The 19093-nt window shown below is 39.6% G+C and overlaps 1 protein-coding gene across 10 annotated transcripts in view; it reads right to left on the reverse strand.

The window, feature by feature from the left end:
- The window catches only part of arvcfb (ARVCF delta catenin family member b), a 238791-nt gene that overhangs the window by 3553 nt on the left and 216145 nt on the right, over positions 1 to 19093 (reverse strand). For 7 of the 10 annotated variants that reach the window (XM_044364799.1, XM_044364826.1, XM_044364815.1 and 4 more), the window contains 8 exons: positions 14952 to 15079; positions 12952 to 13102; positions 11585 to 11777; positions 10259 to 10370; positions 9780 to 9867; positions 8493 to 8546; positions 6032 to 6123; positions 3046 to 3158 (listed from right to left, as the gene is read on the reverse strand). In XM_044364799.1, coding sequence (XP_044220734.1) covers positions 3057 to 3158; positions 6032 to 6123; positions 8493 to 8546; positions 9780 to 9867; positions 10259 to 10370; positions 11585 to 11777; positions 12952 to 13102; positions 14952 to 15079 — 920 coding nt within the window. In that variant the 3' untranslated portion in view covers positions 3046 to 3056. The remainder of the gene's footprint in view (positions 1 to 3045; positions 3159 to 6031; positions 6124 to 8492; positions 8547 to 9779; positions 9868 to 10258; positions 10371 to 11584; positions 11778 to 12951; positions 13103 to 14951; positions 15080 to 19093) is intronic. The other 3 variants (XM_044364836.1, XM_044364798.1, XM_044364800.1) reach the window with 2 other exon arrangements.

A 19093-nucleotide genomic window follows, 5' to 3' on the forward strand; every position in this document is an offset into this window, starting at 1 on the left:
CCCCTTGTTTCCAGTCTTATTTCTGAGCTAAACTAACAGTCTGGCTTTGTCATCATATTTAGCGTACAGACATGACACTGTTTCATCTAGCTCTTGGCAAGAAATTGAATACACATATTTCCTATAGTGTTGAACTATTCCTTTTAATATTACATGGTGATTTAAAGGATAAGGCTAGTGTCATTCTGTACTTTTGTTTTTGTCAACAAATTCAACGAAAGGACCAAAACCAACAATGAGTTAGTCCATCTGTCAATACTTTCTGACTGCCTCATAGCACTCAGCCCCAAGCCCATTTTTTACTACTGAAAACATAATGCGTCACAAATATATATTTTCAATTTATTTTAGAAAAACTAATTAATTTCCTTTAACAGCTGGGCACTGTAGCTTTTAGTGCATTAGTGCATTTGTTGTGGACTATTTTCAGCTGCAGATTAACACACCTTGGTATAAATGGAGTTTTATGGTACAGAGGAGGAAGAAGATATATCTGTCTTTGGCTCTACAGGCAATATTTGTTAGTAGGATTAATTCATTTTGGTCTTTTCATGGAATTCGTTGAGGATGAAAAAAAATAAAGAATATCAGCATCCTTTAAAATTTCATACACTTTTTTGCCATCATTTTTCCATCAATTGATGTGATTTTGAAATGAAACTCCAGTTTTGTTTTGATGTCAGACAGCAAGACAATCAGATGGCATTATCACAGTATACTTGACAAATCACAACAAATGCTTCAATCATGTCAGCTCATATGGCAAATGGAGGCAAGAGACAGAAAAACAGATGTTTAATGTGCTTGATGAAATCTTGGATATGCTAAATGAAGTGAAAATTACTTACCTGATGGCTCATTCTTACTATTACCTGTAACTTTTTATTGCTATCTGAAGTGGCAAAATTACGATGAATACCACAAATCATACCACTTTATCTCTCAAGAATTACCCAGTGATGTATTTCCGATGATAATGCAATGGATGTAGATGAGAGATATGAACACATGGCTACTAACAAAGATGACTGAAATAAGAAGATGATAATGAGGAAGACAGCAAGTTCTAACAAGAGGCCTCTGGCCAGCAGTGAGGAGGGGGCAGGAAGAGATAAAAATGCTGTTGATAGAATAATGACAATTACTGAAGCTCACCCAGATCAGCCTGCAGTCATGTAGTGGGCTTTGATGGAATTTAGTCAATCACAATTGCACCTAACAATCACCAATGTGAATAAAATATACACAAATTTGGGGATATTATTTATTAAGATTTTTTCCTTGTAACCTGCATGAAAATGTTTTGCTTTGATGCAGAGGATGTTCTAACAAAATAATATTTCTTATGGAGAAAAAACGTGTTTTGACAGAAAGCCATCATTCGATTTTAGTGGCTTCAGTTGTATTTCTATTCACTGAAACTGATAAAAAGCTTTCTGTTGAAATATATTTATTTCTCTTTTCTAAAAAAGACATTTTAGGAAGTCTCTGAACCACAAAGAGAAGCTGAATTTCAATTTTCTGTGACTTGCATGAAAAAACTACCATCTAAGTTATGTAAGGAGCCACTTAGTACGTCATTTATATCATGAATTTAAATAAGATAATATTCAAATCAACTACTTCAGACTTCAAAATGTATGTAAACAGAATTTGCACATATGATGCTTGAGTTGATAATGTGTGAATTTGTGCGTGCGCACATGTGTTGGTTCCCATCATCAACTCATCAACTGACATGAATTATTTATCTTTTTCTTTGACTCGAGCAACGGTGTGTACGACAAATGTAGACAGAGAAGAGATTCTGAGTGTGTCTCTATCTGTGTGCGTGTGCATATATTTTTCTTTTTCCCTACTGCTTTTCATTAAGGGATAACTGAGTCCCAGGAGGATCCATCTGGAGTGCAGACAAATGATTCCCCTTCATCATTTGCCACCAATTTCAGCAAAGGCTGTCAAGGGAAGCAGTGAGTGAAACTAGGCATACATTTCAATCAGACAGGTGGTGCTGAATTGTAAACAGAGACCCGAGCCTGTCTACTTTCTACATGTATTATAGAGGGGAGAAGTCACATTCTTATTTTCTTATTTTTACAATGGGGTGTTGATCACCCAGAGTGGCAAACTGGAATGTTGCAGTGGCAAAATAATTATGGGATTTAGTAAAGCAATGTTAGAAAATTAATCAAAATATAACACAAGGCATATTTAAATTAAATCCACCCTGAGATTTTCTTTCACGATTCAATCTTTTGTTTTTGGGTGTAGCTTCTTTCCCATAATCTCCAGATGTAGGTGTGCGCAACATTAAAGGAATAGTTCGACATTTTGGGAGATACTTACGATCTAGATGAGAAAATCGATACCACTTTCTTATTTGTTAGCTAAATATGAAGCTACAACCAGGAGACTGTTAACTTAGTTTAACATAAAGACTGGAAATAGTGGGAATCAGCTAGCTTAGCTGTTTCTGACGGTAGCAGCAGGTTGCAGTTTTGCTAGGTTTTATATACAGGACTACACTTCGGTTTTTGTGCAGTTTAAACAAACTGTTAACAAATTAATATAACTACAGACAGATATTACTGTTAATTAGTGATCTTTAGAGGCACTGGTACCCGGATTTAGTTACCTATTGAAAGGCTAGTTGTTTCCCACTGTTTCCTCTCCAGGTATATACTAAGCTAAGCTAGTTGGCTGCTGGCTGTGGCTTCATATTTATCTTAGGACATGAGAGTGGTATCGATCATCAAACTCTCCGTAAGATATCCCTTGAAATCCCACAAAAAATTTCAAACCTTTAGGAAAAAAAAATTAATTGAACTGCAAGTGAACTGCGTAAATATCCTTGTAAGTGACAAGATGACATGTCCAGCTGACTGTTCTGGTGCAGGGTGACAGCGGGTCTACATGATACAGTGTGAGGGTGAAAGGGAAACAGGCGGAAAAGATGAACAAAGAGGGAACGAAAAGGAGAAAGGATGCTACAATCCAACCCAAAGGTGAAGGTTGTTATTTCTGTGCTTTTACTTTCAGACCTACCATGCATGCATTTAGACCCAGGAGTCAACAGGCTGGGGCTTAACATCACAAGCGTCCACCAGACTGACCGCAGGCCTGTTACTCCTGATATAGTGTTTCCTATTTGTGTCATTCTGTGGCCACAGGAGGACGGGTTAAAGAAAAAACACAGCAAAACAAAAAGAGGTCAATACATTTCACAAATACGCTCACGCACACACACATACAGCACACATGCATCCAGGATCAGAGAAGCCAGTGTTAGTTCCCTGCCTTAAGGAAGCTTGGAAGGAAGTCAGAGTGATTACAAAACAGCATACCGAAACATGCAAATGAAAGAGGGAGAGAGCAGTTTCAACAGCCAAGTTGCATTCAAAGCGGGCAACACCTCTGGGAAGTACACGGCAGACTTAGAAGACAGCTTTGGAGTAACGCTAGAAAGCTTGTAGACTCTGAAGACAAACATGGCTGTTTGCTGTGATTACTCCTGTCTGTGGCTTAGGAGCTGGTGAAAGAATCTGCCCTTTAAAAATGTCACAGTATAACTCCAGCTCCAACCAGTTTAGTACTTAAACCTAAATATGATGAAGTGTAAGCGTCCAAAAATCAAAAAAAGAGCGGAAGCTCTTCAGAGGCGCAACACACTTTTTTTTCCAGCTCTGAATATAAGGGCAATTGTCGATTCCATTCTCATCACCATCAGTTGGAAAATTCAACAATGAAATTAAAAACCTTAAAGAGCAACTGAACACAAGCTGAAAATCTTGATTTTGCTGATCTCTAGTGATTTAAAGTCTGGCCATATTGCAATGATGTAGAAGTGTACTACATGGGTGCAGGTGCAACAGAGCACACTTCTGCAACACACTTAAAACTCAACTAGAGGGGGCAGTAAACCACTACTTCTCATCCTGGTATTACAGTAAGTTACCTTTTAAACAAAATTAAATAATTTTAATTTTAGTTTACAGTGAAAGCTAAATGTTACTACATTACAGACTTTAAGGACGGATGGGCATCCTTAGCTAGCTACTATATACTTTAGCTACAATCCCTCAGTTTCCTCTCTTTGATGTGTTCTGATGCACTGATAGATGAGACACAATAGAAAGAAAGACAAAGAACTGAAGACCCAGCTTTAAAGCGAGACCATGTATGTAACTTTCAAAAGTAGGAATAACACATTCTTCCTCTTATAAATGAAAAGTTGCAAATTGATAAGCAGTAAAGAAAAACAAAAAACAAAAAAACATAGCTTAATTCAACACATTCAGGGGTTCCTGCTGTACAGCTTTACTTTGTCTGGTGTGAGCAGTAGCTTATGATGGCTGATTTTAGCTAATGTTAGCAAACTTTTGATAGATATTGCTGTGTGTTGCTTGTGCTATTATTAAACTACATTTAGGTTTTACAATTATCTTGTAATTGGCAACAAAAGTTACATCTGCTTGCTTTAAGGTACTGAATCATACACTCTGCTTTATCAATTTAAATCAATAATGTCTGGACAGTACCATGAACAACTGCCTACCTAAGGAAACTAAAACATTGTTCTAATCCTGATAAGGAGCCAAACACCACATTACCACCAAGAGGTGGTAACTTGATTAACCAGCTCTTAAGAAGGGAGGCATTTTGGATTTATGAATTGAATACTATTGAACCATATGGACTTAATGAAACACAGGATTTGAGTTCTTTTCTGTGATATGAAAATGTTAACCATATGATACATAGTATTTGAGCTCTTTTCTGTGATATAAGTATGTTAACTTTATGAAACACGGGATTTGAGTTTTCGTTTGAGATACGTAAATATTAACTTGTATTTCTCTCCACAGGCTATTTGGACTCTTAGGGAGAGATGAGCCAGAGGGTCCCCTGGCACTCACCCTTCCCATTTAGTGACGTAGAGGGACAGCTGTAAGACCTGTAGTCCGTTCTGCTTAGGGAATTTTACCCATCCTATTCAGTCAGTTGTTTACGGGATGTAATGAAGTTTAATTATATTAAATGGTGTAATTCTGTCGTGTTTTTTGTAATGTCTATATTTTCATTTTCGTGCCCTTTGTAAAATGTTCACTTTGAGAAAATGAAGACTGTGCTAATTAGTCATGTGACTCAAATGTATTTATCACACCTGTGAGTACTCAGCAGTTGTACTGAGTGAACCCAAGGAAGCTACAGGCGAAATGCGTTGTTCGCTCTTAATAAAGTCACAGTAAAGTCATTACAGTGTGCGGTGGTTATTTTGATTTTCACCACAGTAATTGGATTATTATTTTCTCCAGACTTAATATCCCCCTGACTTCGCCTGCGAAAGATTTTTAAGAGTTATTTTAAACCTGTATGGAGAAGCAAATATATGACCATACACTTAAAGGGACTTTAACGGCCTATTTGTTGCATTCATTTGACAATCCCACAGGGTGAATCCATTCATCTAGCACTAAAGTAGATCAAAAAACAAAGTACAAAAAGTACTTGAGAGTCATCTGACACGTCAGGCATCCTCTGAAGCCATTATCCTGTGACTCCTCTCTGAGGCTCGATTACCAATCAGCTCACTAATAAACAAACTTTGGCTGTGGTGTGAAATGGCTGTATAATCAGCAGACAACCACTTGATAATGCAGCAGTTTGTTCATTGCCAAGGCAAGGGTCGTCTCCACGAGGAGCCATTGTTGGCGGTTCTTTTAATCAGTCTCAGATTAATTACTTCACAGACGCCAAAAGCTTCGACTCAATTAACTGGTGGCTCACAGATCTGAGGCTGTCCAGAAAGCTGAGCTGCGGCGGGCAACATTAACAGAGAGTGACAACTTCCAGCCTCTTTAAAGAATCGATAGGATTAAAAGCCTCTAATGACGACCACCTCAGAAAACATGAAGAGGGAGAGAGAGAGGGACACAGAGGGAGAGGACATGTGATAATATTTCAATGAGACATCATCATTTCATCTTCTATGCCCAAATCTCCCAGGAGTTCAGAAGAGGTCTGCCTGTACCTTTAATGGTTCCCGTTCTGTCAGGTCCACTGAGCTGTCGGCTGTCTTGTATTTGCAGTCCTTGTCCCTCTGGTCAATGGTGGAGTAACCATCTAATGAGGTCAGAGAACAGTGGTCAGCTCCATTGTCATTAAAAAAAAGCACTGACAAATGATTCATGGTGTTACTTTGATTGTGCTTCTTTAAACTTTCTGGCATGTATGTTATTTACCACCACAGTAGGTCCAAAACAAGCTAGATGTGTGTGTGTAGTGTTTGCAAGGTGTATTTGACCATGTCCTCATAAGTACCTTTGAAAATGCACTTACATACACTCACAAATTCCATTTTTAACTGTCCTAACTGGACAGAAATTCTCAATTTGACAAATACTTGGTCTTACATTTAGGACTTGAAGTAGACACATATTATCATCTTTCTTAAATTAGGAAATGACTCCTATCTCTGCTGATATTGATGAGAGCTCCAGAGGTGTCTAACCTGTTAGGAGTTGCCAGGTAGTCAGGCAGAAACAATGTGATCATTGGGGAAGCTTGATGACAGTGAGCCTTTGAAAACATTTAGTGATTTGTAATGCTCTGTTACAACCACCAGTTTCTACAGTAATAAATCAAACTTCACTCCTACGGCACCTCAGCTAATGCACATGACTCAAGGCTTCTCAGTGAGACTAAAAGTTTAAATTTTAGAACACAGTCATGTTCCCCTGGATGTCTCCTGCTCAGTGGTTAAAAGAATATCCACAAAACTATAGCTGACGAATGTTTTTTTTATTTTATTTAGTTATTCCAATTTACAGCAAGGACTATAAAATTTGAGATATTAATTATATAAAACTGAATATTGTTACAATATTTTTTTCATACAGTTGAACTGATAAATTTTATGTTGGTTTGGTCAAGTTTGTATTCGCAGTGCGACCACTTGGAGAGGCAGAGGCTGGATGTTTCAACCATTTATCGATGACTTTAAGCTAAAAATTCCATTCTTTTTTGCTATTTGTTTTGCTATTGGAACGATTTTTCCAATAGTATGAGCTGCTCTTTCAACTGTAATACCCATTACATTTAGCTATCTAGCTCTCTATCTTTAGCTGTATAATGTCAAATCTTAATATATATTTTCTCAAATTAGCTGAGATACTCCACTATCTTTCCTTGTACACCCTGGCAACTGCAGAAGTATAAAAGAAAGAAGAAAGTTGCACACTGTAGCTCCCTTTTCAATCAGATGCAGTTTAATTGGACATCCTCAAATGACGTTTCGAGCTACATGCTCCTCTTCAGACACTTCTTCTTTCTTTTGTACATTGTTTCTTTGGTCCAGCACCTGTTAAAAGGATGTGCATATCTACCACACTTTTTGAACTGCAGAAGTACGCCCCTGGGGTACAAGTACCCCTGGTGGTGAATCACTATTTTACTATGTTTATACATTTATTTTTTTATGCCACACAAGTGGGTGGCAATTGTTTACTTACAGCCTACTGTGGAAATGGAGAAATTGTAAATATTTTATGAGATTGAAGGTATTAGTTTTTTGGCATCATATTTTTGCATATATAGTGGGTAACATAGTTACCAACAAACCTAAGGCCTACAGCTTTCAGCTTTGACCCTTGTCTCATACTCCAAACCACAGGTGTTAGTAAAAGTACAACACGTCATGATTTCTACTTTGCGGCTCTGAATGTCATAAAACAGCGACATCAAACTCTGTTAGCTTAGCGTATTCCTTCTCCTTGCTGAAAGTCAGTGTAGGAAGCTTCTAAAAATAATAGTCTTAGTCTAAGGTCGGAGTATTTTTAGTAGCTTCACTTTCAGCATAATACCTAGGATGGATTCTGAGACGCTTGATAAATCCTGCCCTAGAGGCTTGGAGGAAAACCAGCTTGATATGGGGTATCTTTGGGTAGGAGGGTGAAAAACACTAGTATCTCTTAAAGAGTGGCTTCTTCAGGACACAAAATCCTATCCTATCTGTCGCCCACAAGAGTCACACAATTGTTGATTTCATGAATGCAAGAAAAACTGTTAAAGTTGCAGTAATGTATTTTAAACAACAGCAGGAATATTTACTTTGAAGGAGGCCCAGCAGAGGAAATCTGCTGTATGATATATTAAGTGTGTACTTATTGTACGGTAAGTAGGGAACCACCGACATCATTTGGTATTGAGCTTCTAATGAAGGCCCAGCTTTGTACAAACATCTTGTCAAGAGAGGGGTCTCGCATACAGCATCAAAGAGTGTCATGTCTGAAGCTCGGTCCAAAGCCATCATACTAAGATCAGAGTGTTCAGCGGTTTGAATTTTCAGAAGGAAAAAAAAAACATCTTGGCAACGGTTAAAGAACTAGTAGAAGAGATGTCGAATCAAAGAAGACACGATTGGACACTGGAGAGAGATTAGAGGAGAGCTAGCTCTTCTTTGGCTAAGGATAATCATGCAGTCTGGCTCTTACCTGGACCCAGCTCATCCATAGGTATCATATCACCACTGCCACATTTCCTGGTGCCTGAAAAGCATTCATATGCCATTTGTACAAAAGCGGCACACACACAAACTTGAGTCATTGAGCCAAAACGCTGCTGCTTTTCAGGGTAATGGTTCTCGGCCAGTGATTGAGTAATGCAAACTGAGAGTGGGCAGGCATGAGCGCCGTGATTCATGTGCATGTATGGACGCAAAAAAAAGGGGGGGGGGCACAAGGCCATAAATCAGGACATTAAATTGCTGCTATGCTATTGACTCCTCTGTCAAAGAGATGTTTGTTGTTGGGCCAATGTACTGCACAAGTCCCCCTTCCTCTCCCACAGATACTGAAGCTGTTGTAAAAAACCTTAATCCCTGTTTTTTGATTGTAGATACAGCTAAACACACTTACTTCATGTTGGAGGAATTTTCATTATCCCTGACATCAATTTAAAACCCGTGATGAAATTTAAAAAAAAAAAAATCAGCTTTTAAAAATACTTTAATTTCTTTCCAATCTGACTTTCTTTAAGGTTTTGGTTCAACAGCAGCAGTATGCTGTTCAAAGATCCATCTCCCTTTATATGTGTTTTTTTTGACCCCTTTGAATGTGGTTATTGCAACATATAACACACCACAGCTTCACCACGCAGGAGATGAGAGTAGTAATGTGGAAAGCATGGTGCTTCAGTATAGCCATGAAGAGGAACACACGTCCTCAGCAAAGTGAACACACACAACATACACATACACAGTGAACCAGATGCTGTTTTCAAGTAATCATTAGTATTTAGTTTAAACCTGCTTGGAGGACTATATGGTTGGGATAGCCATAACTTGTACTTTTACTAACTAAACTTTTTTATGCATCTTGCAGAGATAAGGGTTAGGGTTATATTCCTTATTTTTCTCATTGTCAACAAATCCCACAACAATACCCAAACCAACAATGCATTGATCCTACAGAGTCCGTCAACATAGACAAGAGCTTTCTTGGTTTTGATCTCTTCAGGGGATTTGTTCACAATAACAAAAACAAAGAATATCACCAGCCTTATGCTTTCAATTAGGCACTGGACCCCCATGTGCTCTTTGTTCCAATATGTTTGTTAGGCGGGATATTCTAACTCACAAATTCCAATAATAGTGACATTTAATTGTTCCTCACTTTGCCAATGACCCCTGTGGTACACCACACTCTCATCTAATCCCTCCCACTGGGTCCTCTAAACAGACGAAAACAGCAACGATCACAAACACACGCACGCCGACTGACCTTGGTTCTTCTCCATCAAGGGTAGAGTGGTGTCGTCATAGCCCGGCTTGCCGTTCTTGGTTGCTTTAGGAGTTGCCGTCACCGTGGGCTTTTATGAGAGAAGAGACAGATCGAGCAGCACGTGAATGCAGCACAACAAAACACAACCACGGACAAACTGAATTATTCTTCCCCTTCATGCTTTTTAGGATTTAGAAGGTAGTGATTCTCATCATTCTACAGCCTGACTCACAGTATCAAGACAAATGCATAGAACTTATGTGTAATTTAAGTCTCTGGAGATTTATATCTAATTATTTTCGATCTTGATGACTGGCTACGAATGCTACTAATACTTTTTGGCAAACAACTCCCACAGTGGGGCGTCTTACTGATGGTAGAGTGGTTCTTCTGAAAATGTTTTAAATATAAAATTTTTAAAAATTATCTGATATTATAAATATTGCAATAGTTTCAAGAGCAGGACTACTGTTCTGTACCTGGAAGTGGCTTTTGTTCCAGCCGTCCTTTGTCAAGGCGTTCCTCAGCTCCTTATAACTCCACACCGTCTGCAGCACGTGGGATGCCGCCTTCGTTTCTCGAGCTGATTGGCTGAGGGGGCCGCAAGAAGGAGGAAATATGAAATGAAATAACTATAGCAATTAAAGTCAGAAACATCATTTTACTCCCAAACAGTGACGACTGGGTGAGCTAGCACGTCGCTGCTGCAATCAATCTCTTTATTCAAAGACGTTTAGTCCCCTGAGTGGCTCCAGGGTCTAGTTTTTAATTCACAGCCAGGCGAGTGCACATTTCCTTTCATTAGCTAACTCAGAGCCACCAGTATTAATTACATGTGGGTGGGGGCCTCACTTCAAAGAAGTCTAATCTCAGGGGGGGCTGAGAGGAAACACAGCTATTTGGTCTGTGAATGAACTGTGTATATTCACTCACTATATATTGAAAAGTGCTATTGATCTTAAATTAAAAGTGTGGTGCAGACACACTTCATTTCAGAATGTTGTGGTAATATGAGACACCTCTTGAAATATCTGCCTCAATATCAGTTATTTTTCATTATCAGGTGGTTGAGTAGAACTCAAGCATTAGAGGAGCGACTGCTCACTTACTTGTGTAAGTACCAGCTTCAGAGGCACAAGTAACCCCCCCTCCCCAAAAATGTCCTCCAGTTCTAAAAGCCTGTTAATTAATGTGTGGTGGGTAGTGTTGTGTGTGTGTGGGCTTGGGCTTGTTAGAGTAGAGTATTGTGGTGGCCAAGCTTGGGCCATTAGAGACACATTATAATATCCTCCATGGATCATGATGCAAATTGCATTCAAGGTCATTCTGTAATTATTACATGTATAATGTCTCCATTATACACACAAACTTCTTGCAAAGTTTTACATAAATATAAACATACAGTATAGTTTCTGTTCAGCTCAGTGTCTGTAATACAGACTGTTTGATCTACAGTATTAAGACTGATGATAAAAACACACAAGCATGGAGCAGTTGCCTACAATTTAGTGGACACAGCAAATATTGGGTAAACCAAAAAGTCTTTAGGCAGCTTATTTTGTGATAACAAAAACAAACAATTCTGTAAGTGTTCTGTGTATTATTGCCGTCTGGGGTTGTCTGTGACTAAAAAGCAGCCTAGTGCAAAAGAAAAGCACAAATAAATGTACAACCATGATGTAATTCAATGAAGACAGTATGCTGGTTTAGGTACACTCAACCTAGAAACAGCTGCATTTTATTTATTGCAAAGCACCATTAATTGCATTCATAATACAGTGAGTAATGCATAAATAATGCCTTACCTGGTCCTGTTGATGGCGACCAGCTTCTCGATAGCCTGGGCCTGGATGAGGGAGCGGGCGTTTTCAGAGCTGTCGGTGACAATCTCATGGATGGTGTTGAGGATGGCGACCACAGTGTCCTCCTCCAGGTTCTTGGCTGGCCGCTGCTGACCGCTGGGTAGGTTACTGACCAAGTCCCGCATGGCGTAACTTCCTAAAAATGCAAACAAGTTGAAGAATGTTTAATTTTTTATATTATCCTGGTGATATTGCTGCTGGAATAACACAATTTTATTTGATCTTTTGGCCAAAAATGAGCAACTCACCCAAGGATCATTGATGAAAATGCCTTAACAAGTCATGATGTATGGTACTGACACTTCAGATATTGTGGGTTGAAATCATTTCACTTGTTTCTACCACTTTCAGTAAATTAAGACTTAATACCTTGAAACAGGACAGACAGCTCTAGTTACTGTGTCTTCATTCTATTCTACGCAATTCATGTTAAATTACTGTGGAAATAAGAAATTAGTAACCACAACCCAATAGCAAGATTTTATCAGGTGTCTTTCGACAAGTACTATTCTAAAACTTAATATTAAACTAAATAACTTATTAAAATGGATATGTGTTGCAATTTCTCTGCAAACAGCACATAAAGGACCAGTGTGTAAGATTTATTGGAAGAAATGGAATAAAATATTCATAAGTACGATTTAATGAGCGTATAATCACCTGAAAATAATAATGGTTGTGTTTTTGTTACCTTAGAGTGAGCCCTTTATATCTACATAGGGAGCGGGTCCTCCACGAGCCCACCATGTTGCACCACCATGTTTCTACAGTCGCTCAGAATGGAAAAAACAAAAAACTGGCTCTAGAGAGGGCCTTTCACGTTTTGCGGCCACCATAGGTTCTCCTACACACTTGGAAGAAGAGGGGTGGGGTGGGGTATTCAGTTGGTTGCAATCTGCAACCTCACTGCTACATGCCACTAAATCATACACACCGGTCCTTTAAGGTAATTTGATTTGAATTTATGTAGTATGAACATGAATGAAAAATTCTTATTTATGACTTTTTTTTGACCAAAGTTCAAAACCTGATATCAAGTTTAGTGACCAAGCAACATAAAATGTAATCTAATACACACCTGTAAGACTGATACAGTGTGTGAATGAAATCTAATGAAAAAGCAGTAAACTCACAAAAACTCTAAAATGTATTAAAGAAGCTACATACTGGCCAAAGAGCTTTGTTTGTAGCAGTGACTTTGCATAAACAATAACTGCATAGACTGTATTTGAGTCCACTTGAAACAAAAATGTTTTTTGATAAAACCTCTATAGTAAACCAGTGTGTGTGGTAGTGCTATTGGTTTGTACCAATCAGGTCCTTGTTGCGGCGGTCAATGGAGAGGTTGCGCAGGGCGATGGCCACAGCTCGGACCACCTTGTCAGAGTCGGAGCGCAGCAGCTCCACCAGGATGGGAAGACCTTTCTCCTTACGCACCGTGGCTCGGATGTAGTTGGACCACTAGAGGGCGGACAGAGGGCAGGGTGTGACTGCTCTTTATAATTTCAACCCTAAACCTCTGAGGTAGGCTGACTGAGCATGTGCTGTCAGCAACATCCTGTTTGACATTTATGCACACCTACAGATTAATACTTGGGAGCTGCCCAGTATGACCACACGTCTTTTCTTTTGACCACTGGGAAAGCTTTGGTGGAGAAGTCCAGGTCACCTCTGTGACACCAGTCAAGGGAGGTGGGGATATTTTTAATATTTGCCTTCATGGACATAGTCACATACAACTCATGCATTCACACACACCCAATCATTCACTCACTAACAGCTCAGCACTGCTCCTTAGGTCTGACTAATTCCAGAACATTACACAGTGGGGTTCTGAATGGACATGTGATATAATTTGTCTTAATTTAAACATCAGTAGATTTTACTTCTCATTTTTTTGTAACATGAAACATTAAGTTTGACATAAAAGGGTTTCTCTTCTAAGTACTAGTACCCCCAGAGATGTAATTAAACAGAGGACAAGCACAACTGAACCACCAGGTGGCAGTAGTAAGCCTTGAAAAACAGCTACATTCAGTGGTACTGAGCAGTGGCAAAGAATGAGGAGGATTTAACGAAAAAGCTCTGATATCCTCCCAAGGAGTGTGGACATGCTTTGTCCAGCTACCAGATGTGACAGTGTGATGGGTTAATGGCTCCACTGGTTCCTGAGCCCAGTCAAGCATTCTGATCATCTTCAACATGAGAAAAATACACCAAAGAAAAGAAGGATTTCTCCTCAAAATCCTCACCTTAGCTGAAAATCACTACTACTGAATTATTCAGAACAGTATGTTGTAATGTGGGACTCAGGGCTGGATGTTAACTTATGGAACTAAAAACAAAAAATCAAAAGTGCTCAGGTGGTTTTTGCACTCCAGCTAGAAGGGCCTGTTGCTGCTCACAAACTCAGAAGACTGAAGGATGTGTTTACAGTCTGACACATGGGTGTTAAGAGAAGCATTGCCATGATAATAATGCTGCTGTGGGCTGAACACAGCCAGCATGCTGAGTAACATAAGTGTATGCTCTTGCCCTAGGTGCTGCGAGGCAAACTGGCATCTGACAACTAGCTTTCCCTGTTGATTATTCACTGCTGCCTGCAAGCAAGACAGCCTCTCAGCAGCTCTGCAGCTGATTTTAATTGGAATAAATGTCCTGATTCTGGCTGTGGAGATTCTCATATCATCTATCATCAAAATCAAACATCCACCAGAGATGTGAGCGTGGTGTACATTAGTTATCTAACCCTTGTCTAATCATCTAATCTCTCCAGGAGGAAACGTAGGATCGATAAACGGACTGTGTCTACATAAAATTACTGGATTGCATTTATTTTACATATATCATTCAAATATCATTTTAAATTTCAATCAGTAAAACCTCAGACTTCTCTGTGCTATTTTGCTATTTATATACTTGAAATTTGACAGTACACTGCTCATCCCTTTTACTTTTAGTCCCCAAATATCCTGAGAATCAGTAAGATAAAGATTTTACTCTTTGAGCTACCTGCTACCTGTTTCATTTGTATCTGTGTTCTGGTGATTATTTCTGCTCACACAGTTGCTATATAGTTTGTAGATACAGTGATTCTAAGCACCTCTAGAGGCAGCTCTTCTTAACCTTTAAGCCCATATGACTACAGGTATTTTTGCTCAAGTCACAATCCAAGATACATGTGACTGTAAGGTCAATGACAATCATAGAAATTGCAAAAACATAATATACACACACACATAAAAAAAAATCTAAAAATAACACAGAACATAGTGTCTATGTGCTGCACCCTCCCCACCCTGGGACTCACAGTCCACTGTCCAGCGCTGAGGTTTTGTAGAGCCCCAGCAGCGGCCTCCAGGGTGTTGTAGTTCTGGCTCTCTGTCAGCAGAGATAGGTAGAGCCTCACAACTTCCGGCTGATACAGCAGCTCAAAGCCTGCAGGGAAATACACACACACACACACACACACACACACACACACACACAGTGGTAAGACCCCTGACAAGACAGACGGGCCAATTAGGCTGTGTGAAGGTACCGACAGCACAGTACTGAGGTTTATCTCAGACCATGGGGAGTGTTCTTTGGCATTGGGAAACAGGAGAGAAGCTTGGGTTTACCATAATACACAATAACTCAGCTAATATTAGACAACCTTGACAAATGCCACAACATTTTGATTGTAGAGGGGTTTTTTTTGCAAAGTTTCAGAGAGAATTAACACATTTCCACAATTCTACACACTGAAGTTTCACAACCGGCTGCAACACCTTTGATCAGTGATACTGGAACAGTGCCTGATATCTTTGCTCTTAGTGATACTAAAGCTTTATGATTGAAAATACTTCATTAACGAGGAGGACATGAGAAGGAGAAATTATTGATCCGACAGCCCTGGCCAAACCTAGAGTATTTGAGAGGGAGGTTTATCTCACTGGCACCTAACACATTCCAGCACAGTCAATCATTAGGCCTCCCCCTGATGGAAATGTAATTACATTGTCAGCTATTAGACAGTGCAGGCACAGGGAGAGACAGAGGCGTCGAATCACATCAAATCAAATGTATTCATCCTGGCTTTTTGTTAGTTTGCACAAACAGGTTCGTCACCAAGTGCTGGACAAGGGATTCAATTAAAAAGTGGAGGTTTTAGAGTGTGGATATTTCCTCTGTCAAGGTCATTCTGAGCTGTTTGCATCTGTGGAGGGAGTCATACATTTTTTATGGAGGGATACATCACACCGCAAGAGGGGAAGACATCTTCAGATTTCGATCGCTTGAGCAAAAACAATTCTTTACTATTTAGGTGATCCTGAAAACAACAACTACATACATGTTCAGGGTTTGTTTCAGTCAAATTTAAGATGTATTCATGTAAAACTAAAGATATTTCAGATGGAAAAATGGAAGAACGAAGCACTCAAGTTTAACATACACATAAGATCCATGATTGGATGTCACATTGCCAGGAGTGTGACGTTGCTGTTTAAACAGGGGGCACAATCTCCTAGTACACACTGCGGCTGAAACAGACTTGTGCAGTTTGGAGCTGTAGTTAGCTGATGCTTTGAAACTGGTGGCTAAAATCGTCTTTTACAGAAATACCATTTCACCAGCAGCTTCCTTCCTATCCTCTACAATAGCACAAAAGCAATTTCAAATTCGTCTTCTATCCCTGTAGGCTCAAATTAAAGAAAATAACCCACTGTTTTTTTCCCATGTCTTCTGAGGCATGTACTTCCAAGGTTCTATTTGAAAACCACTGTATTATGTGGGTAGGGATATGTAGTAACCCTATTTGATTGATGCACAAAGGCTCACAAGGCCCTTGGTACATTCTTTGAGAAAAAGAGAATCTTTCTGTAATACAAGCGTGACTCAGGTCAGGGTATAAAATCATGAATCAATGCCCCTAAGAATGCATCTTAAGGTAACAGCTCCTTTTTTATTGACATAGCCTACTTTTTTCAGCAGAGGGAAAGAAAACCGTGAGAAAGGAAAGAGTGTCATTTTTGAGTGGTACAACGGAAACACACAAACTGACATTTGTGCCTCTAAATCCACATCTCACACCCATAATTTGCAAAGAGCGGAAGCCTAGGCGCTCTCTTGGATTGCCAGATTCAGATACAGCAACATAGTTGTTAACACTCAAAAAGCAGGGTTCCCAACTCTGTGGTGCTTCCCCCCTGACATCATGCCAAGCTGGCTCCAGACTGTGTGTGGGAGGCGCTGCCAGGTTGGGGGGATGTTATTATAGGTGCTGCTGCAGAAATCTTGGACTTTTTTTCAAAGAAGCAGCAGAAGCAGGAGTCATCATGCAGAAGACCCTGGTTGTAACCACGTGCTAGAACATCAGTCATATCAACAGTCTTTCACGGGGGCTACGCAAGAGGGGGAAGTCTGCAAACCAGATACTCAGCAACATTCTGCATGCTCCTCATATTTCTGGGCCTACTGGGTGCACACTCAGCAAACTGGAGACCATTTTGCAGGCGGTCCTGTTGACAGACACTTCATCTCCAAGGCAGATTCTCTCTGCACAAAATGTCAGCCATGTTGAACCTTTGTTGCCAAGTTTGCCTGCACTCCAAGACTGTGCCTTTTATGACTGCATTTTTTTTTGTAATATAATCTGCAAATCCATCCATCCATCCATTTCTTCCATCTTGTAATTTCTGGGGTTTTGGTCTGGCAACCAACTGAAGCGACTTATGAAATTGGCATTTTACAAATGAAGGACTCGAGACAAAAAAAGACATGTACTGCTCAACAAGGGAGGATGAGAGTAGAGGGAAATTCACTGGGCCTTTAAAGTAATTCCTTTATCCTTTGTGGAATTTCTCACTGTTGAGCCAGAGAATATCTCTGCCAAAGCTCTCACTCAGTGTCCTTAGCTAGGGCTTAATGTCAGCACCAAGTGCTGTGGGTCTCTCCTAATAGCACTAGCCAGGTCGGGTTCTGTTGGCAACCGTACACTGTAGTGTTGTTCTTGTTGTCATCAGTCATCTCCTGCTAGCCTTTTGGCCTGCTAGTTGTCAGTTTGTTAGGCAGAATTACAATTCAGAGGGGGAGATGAGCTGTCAGTGTGACGTGACCTTGGCTTTGCTCAGGGCAACCCTATATTTCTATGACAGACTGCAAACATGATGAGATTACTTAAATACAGATGTATCCAGTGCTACTGTGTGGAGTATATGCAAGTGCACTTCTTTTTCAGTGGGAACAGAGCACTGAATTTACAGACTTTTCAAGTATCAGCAGTGCAGATATCTCATTGTATCCACATATATGGACCAGTCTCAGGCGTCAGGGGTGAAAGATGTATTTAGATCCTTTACTGAAGTAAAAGCAGACACACCACAATGCAAAAATATGTGATTACAATCGCAAGTCCTGTATTGAAAATGTTACCTAACTAAAAGGATGTAATGTACTTAAAAGGATGTGATGTACTTAAAGCTGATATAATCATTATTCTTGTATTAACAATAGATCAATTGATTACATGTAGTGTGAAATGGGTCGCTTGTAGCAACAAACCCACAGATAAATAATTGGGGTCCAAGTAGATTGCAAAAAATTGCAAAATTTCACATTTTTAGAGCAGGAGACCAGATGCAGATGACTTGAGAGATTAAAATGGTGAAAGAATTTTGACTCTAGGCCAAGCTGTTTTCGAGATAATTGCGATAATGTAAACTTGATTATTACAGCGTCACCTTGAGGTCAATGACTGTCATTATATGCGCCTGAGTAGTGGATGGAATTTGCAACCCATCTGCCAATTTTTGGTGGTTCTACATCTTACTGTTTTTGCTGCACAAACACTTTTAGCAGGGAAAAATTATAAGAAAAAAGATATTTTCATGGGGTCACAATAGGCAACCTTCGACTTAATATGACCTCAATATGCACTTGAAAACATACCACATGCATGACTTGCTACATTGTTGCCAAGTGGGACTTGCGCACCCAGGGATTCAAACCCTGGACCTTTGTAGACCTTCATAGTCAGCAACTTAACCCCTGGACTATCAGCTCTGCTGGTGAACATGTCATCTTTTGATTTCATGACCTCAAAGTTGGATACAACGGAAGTTTAAGGGACTTAATGCAGCTGAAGTTCAAATATTCACCAAAATTACAGATTTACAGATAAATAGCTGAAGGACTAATCACATGATTGTTATCAACAAAAAAATATTTGTGATATTTTCATGAAGTTTGCATGGCATGGTGCCAGGCTGAATTGGGACTGGTGTCCTTGCAGTTACAAGGCATGTGTTTAGACCACTAGACCATCAGGACAGCACAGCTGTCACTAACAGCAGTTGATGGTAAACATTAACTTAGTTCTGCATACGGTAAAGTACTGCACTGAAGTCAATGAGAGTGAATAACTTGGATGAATGAAGTGTGTGTGATGCATGGAATTAGCAACCCATC

This window comes from Thunnus albacares, chromosome 2 (assembly GCF_914725855.1).
Source record: "Thunnus albacares chromosome 2, fThuAlb1.1, whole genome shotgun sequence".
NCBI lineage: Eukaryota > Metazoa > Chordata > Actinopteri > Scombriformes > Scombridae > Thunnus > Thunnus albacares.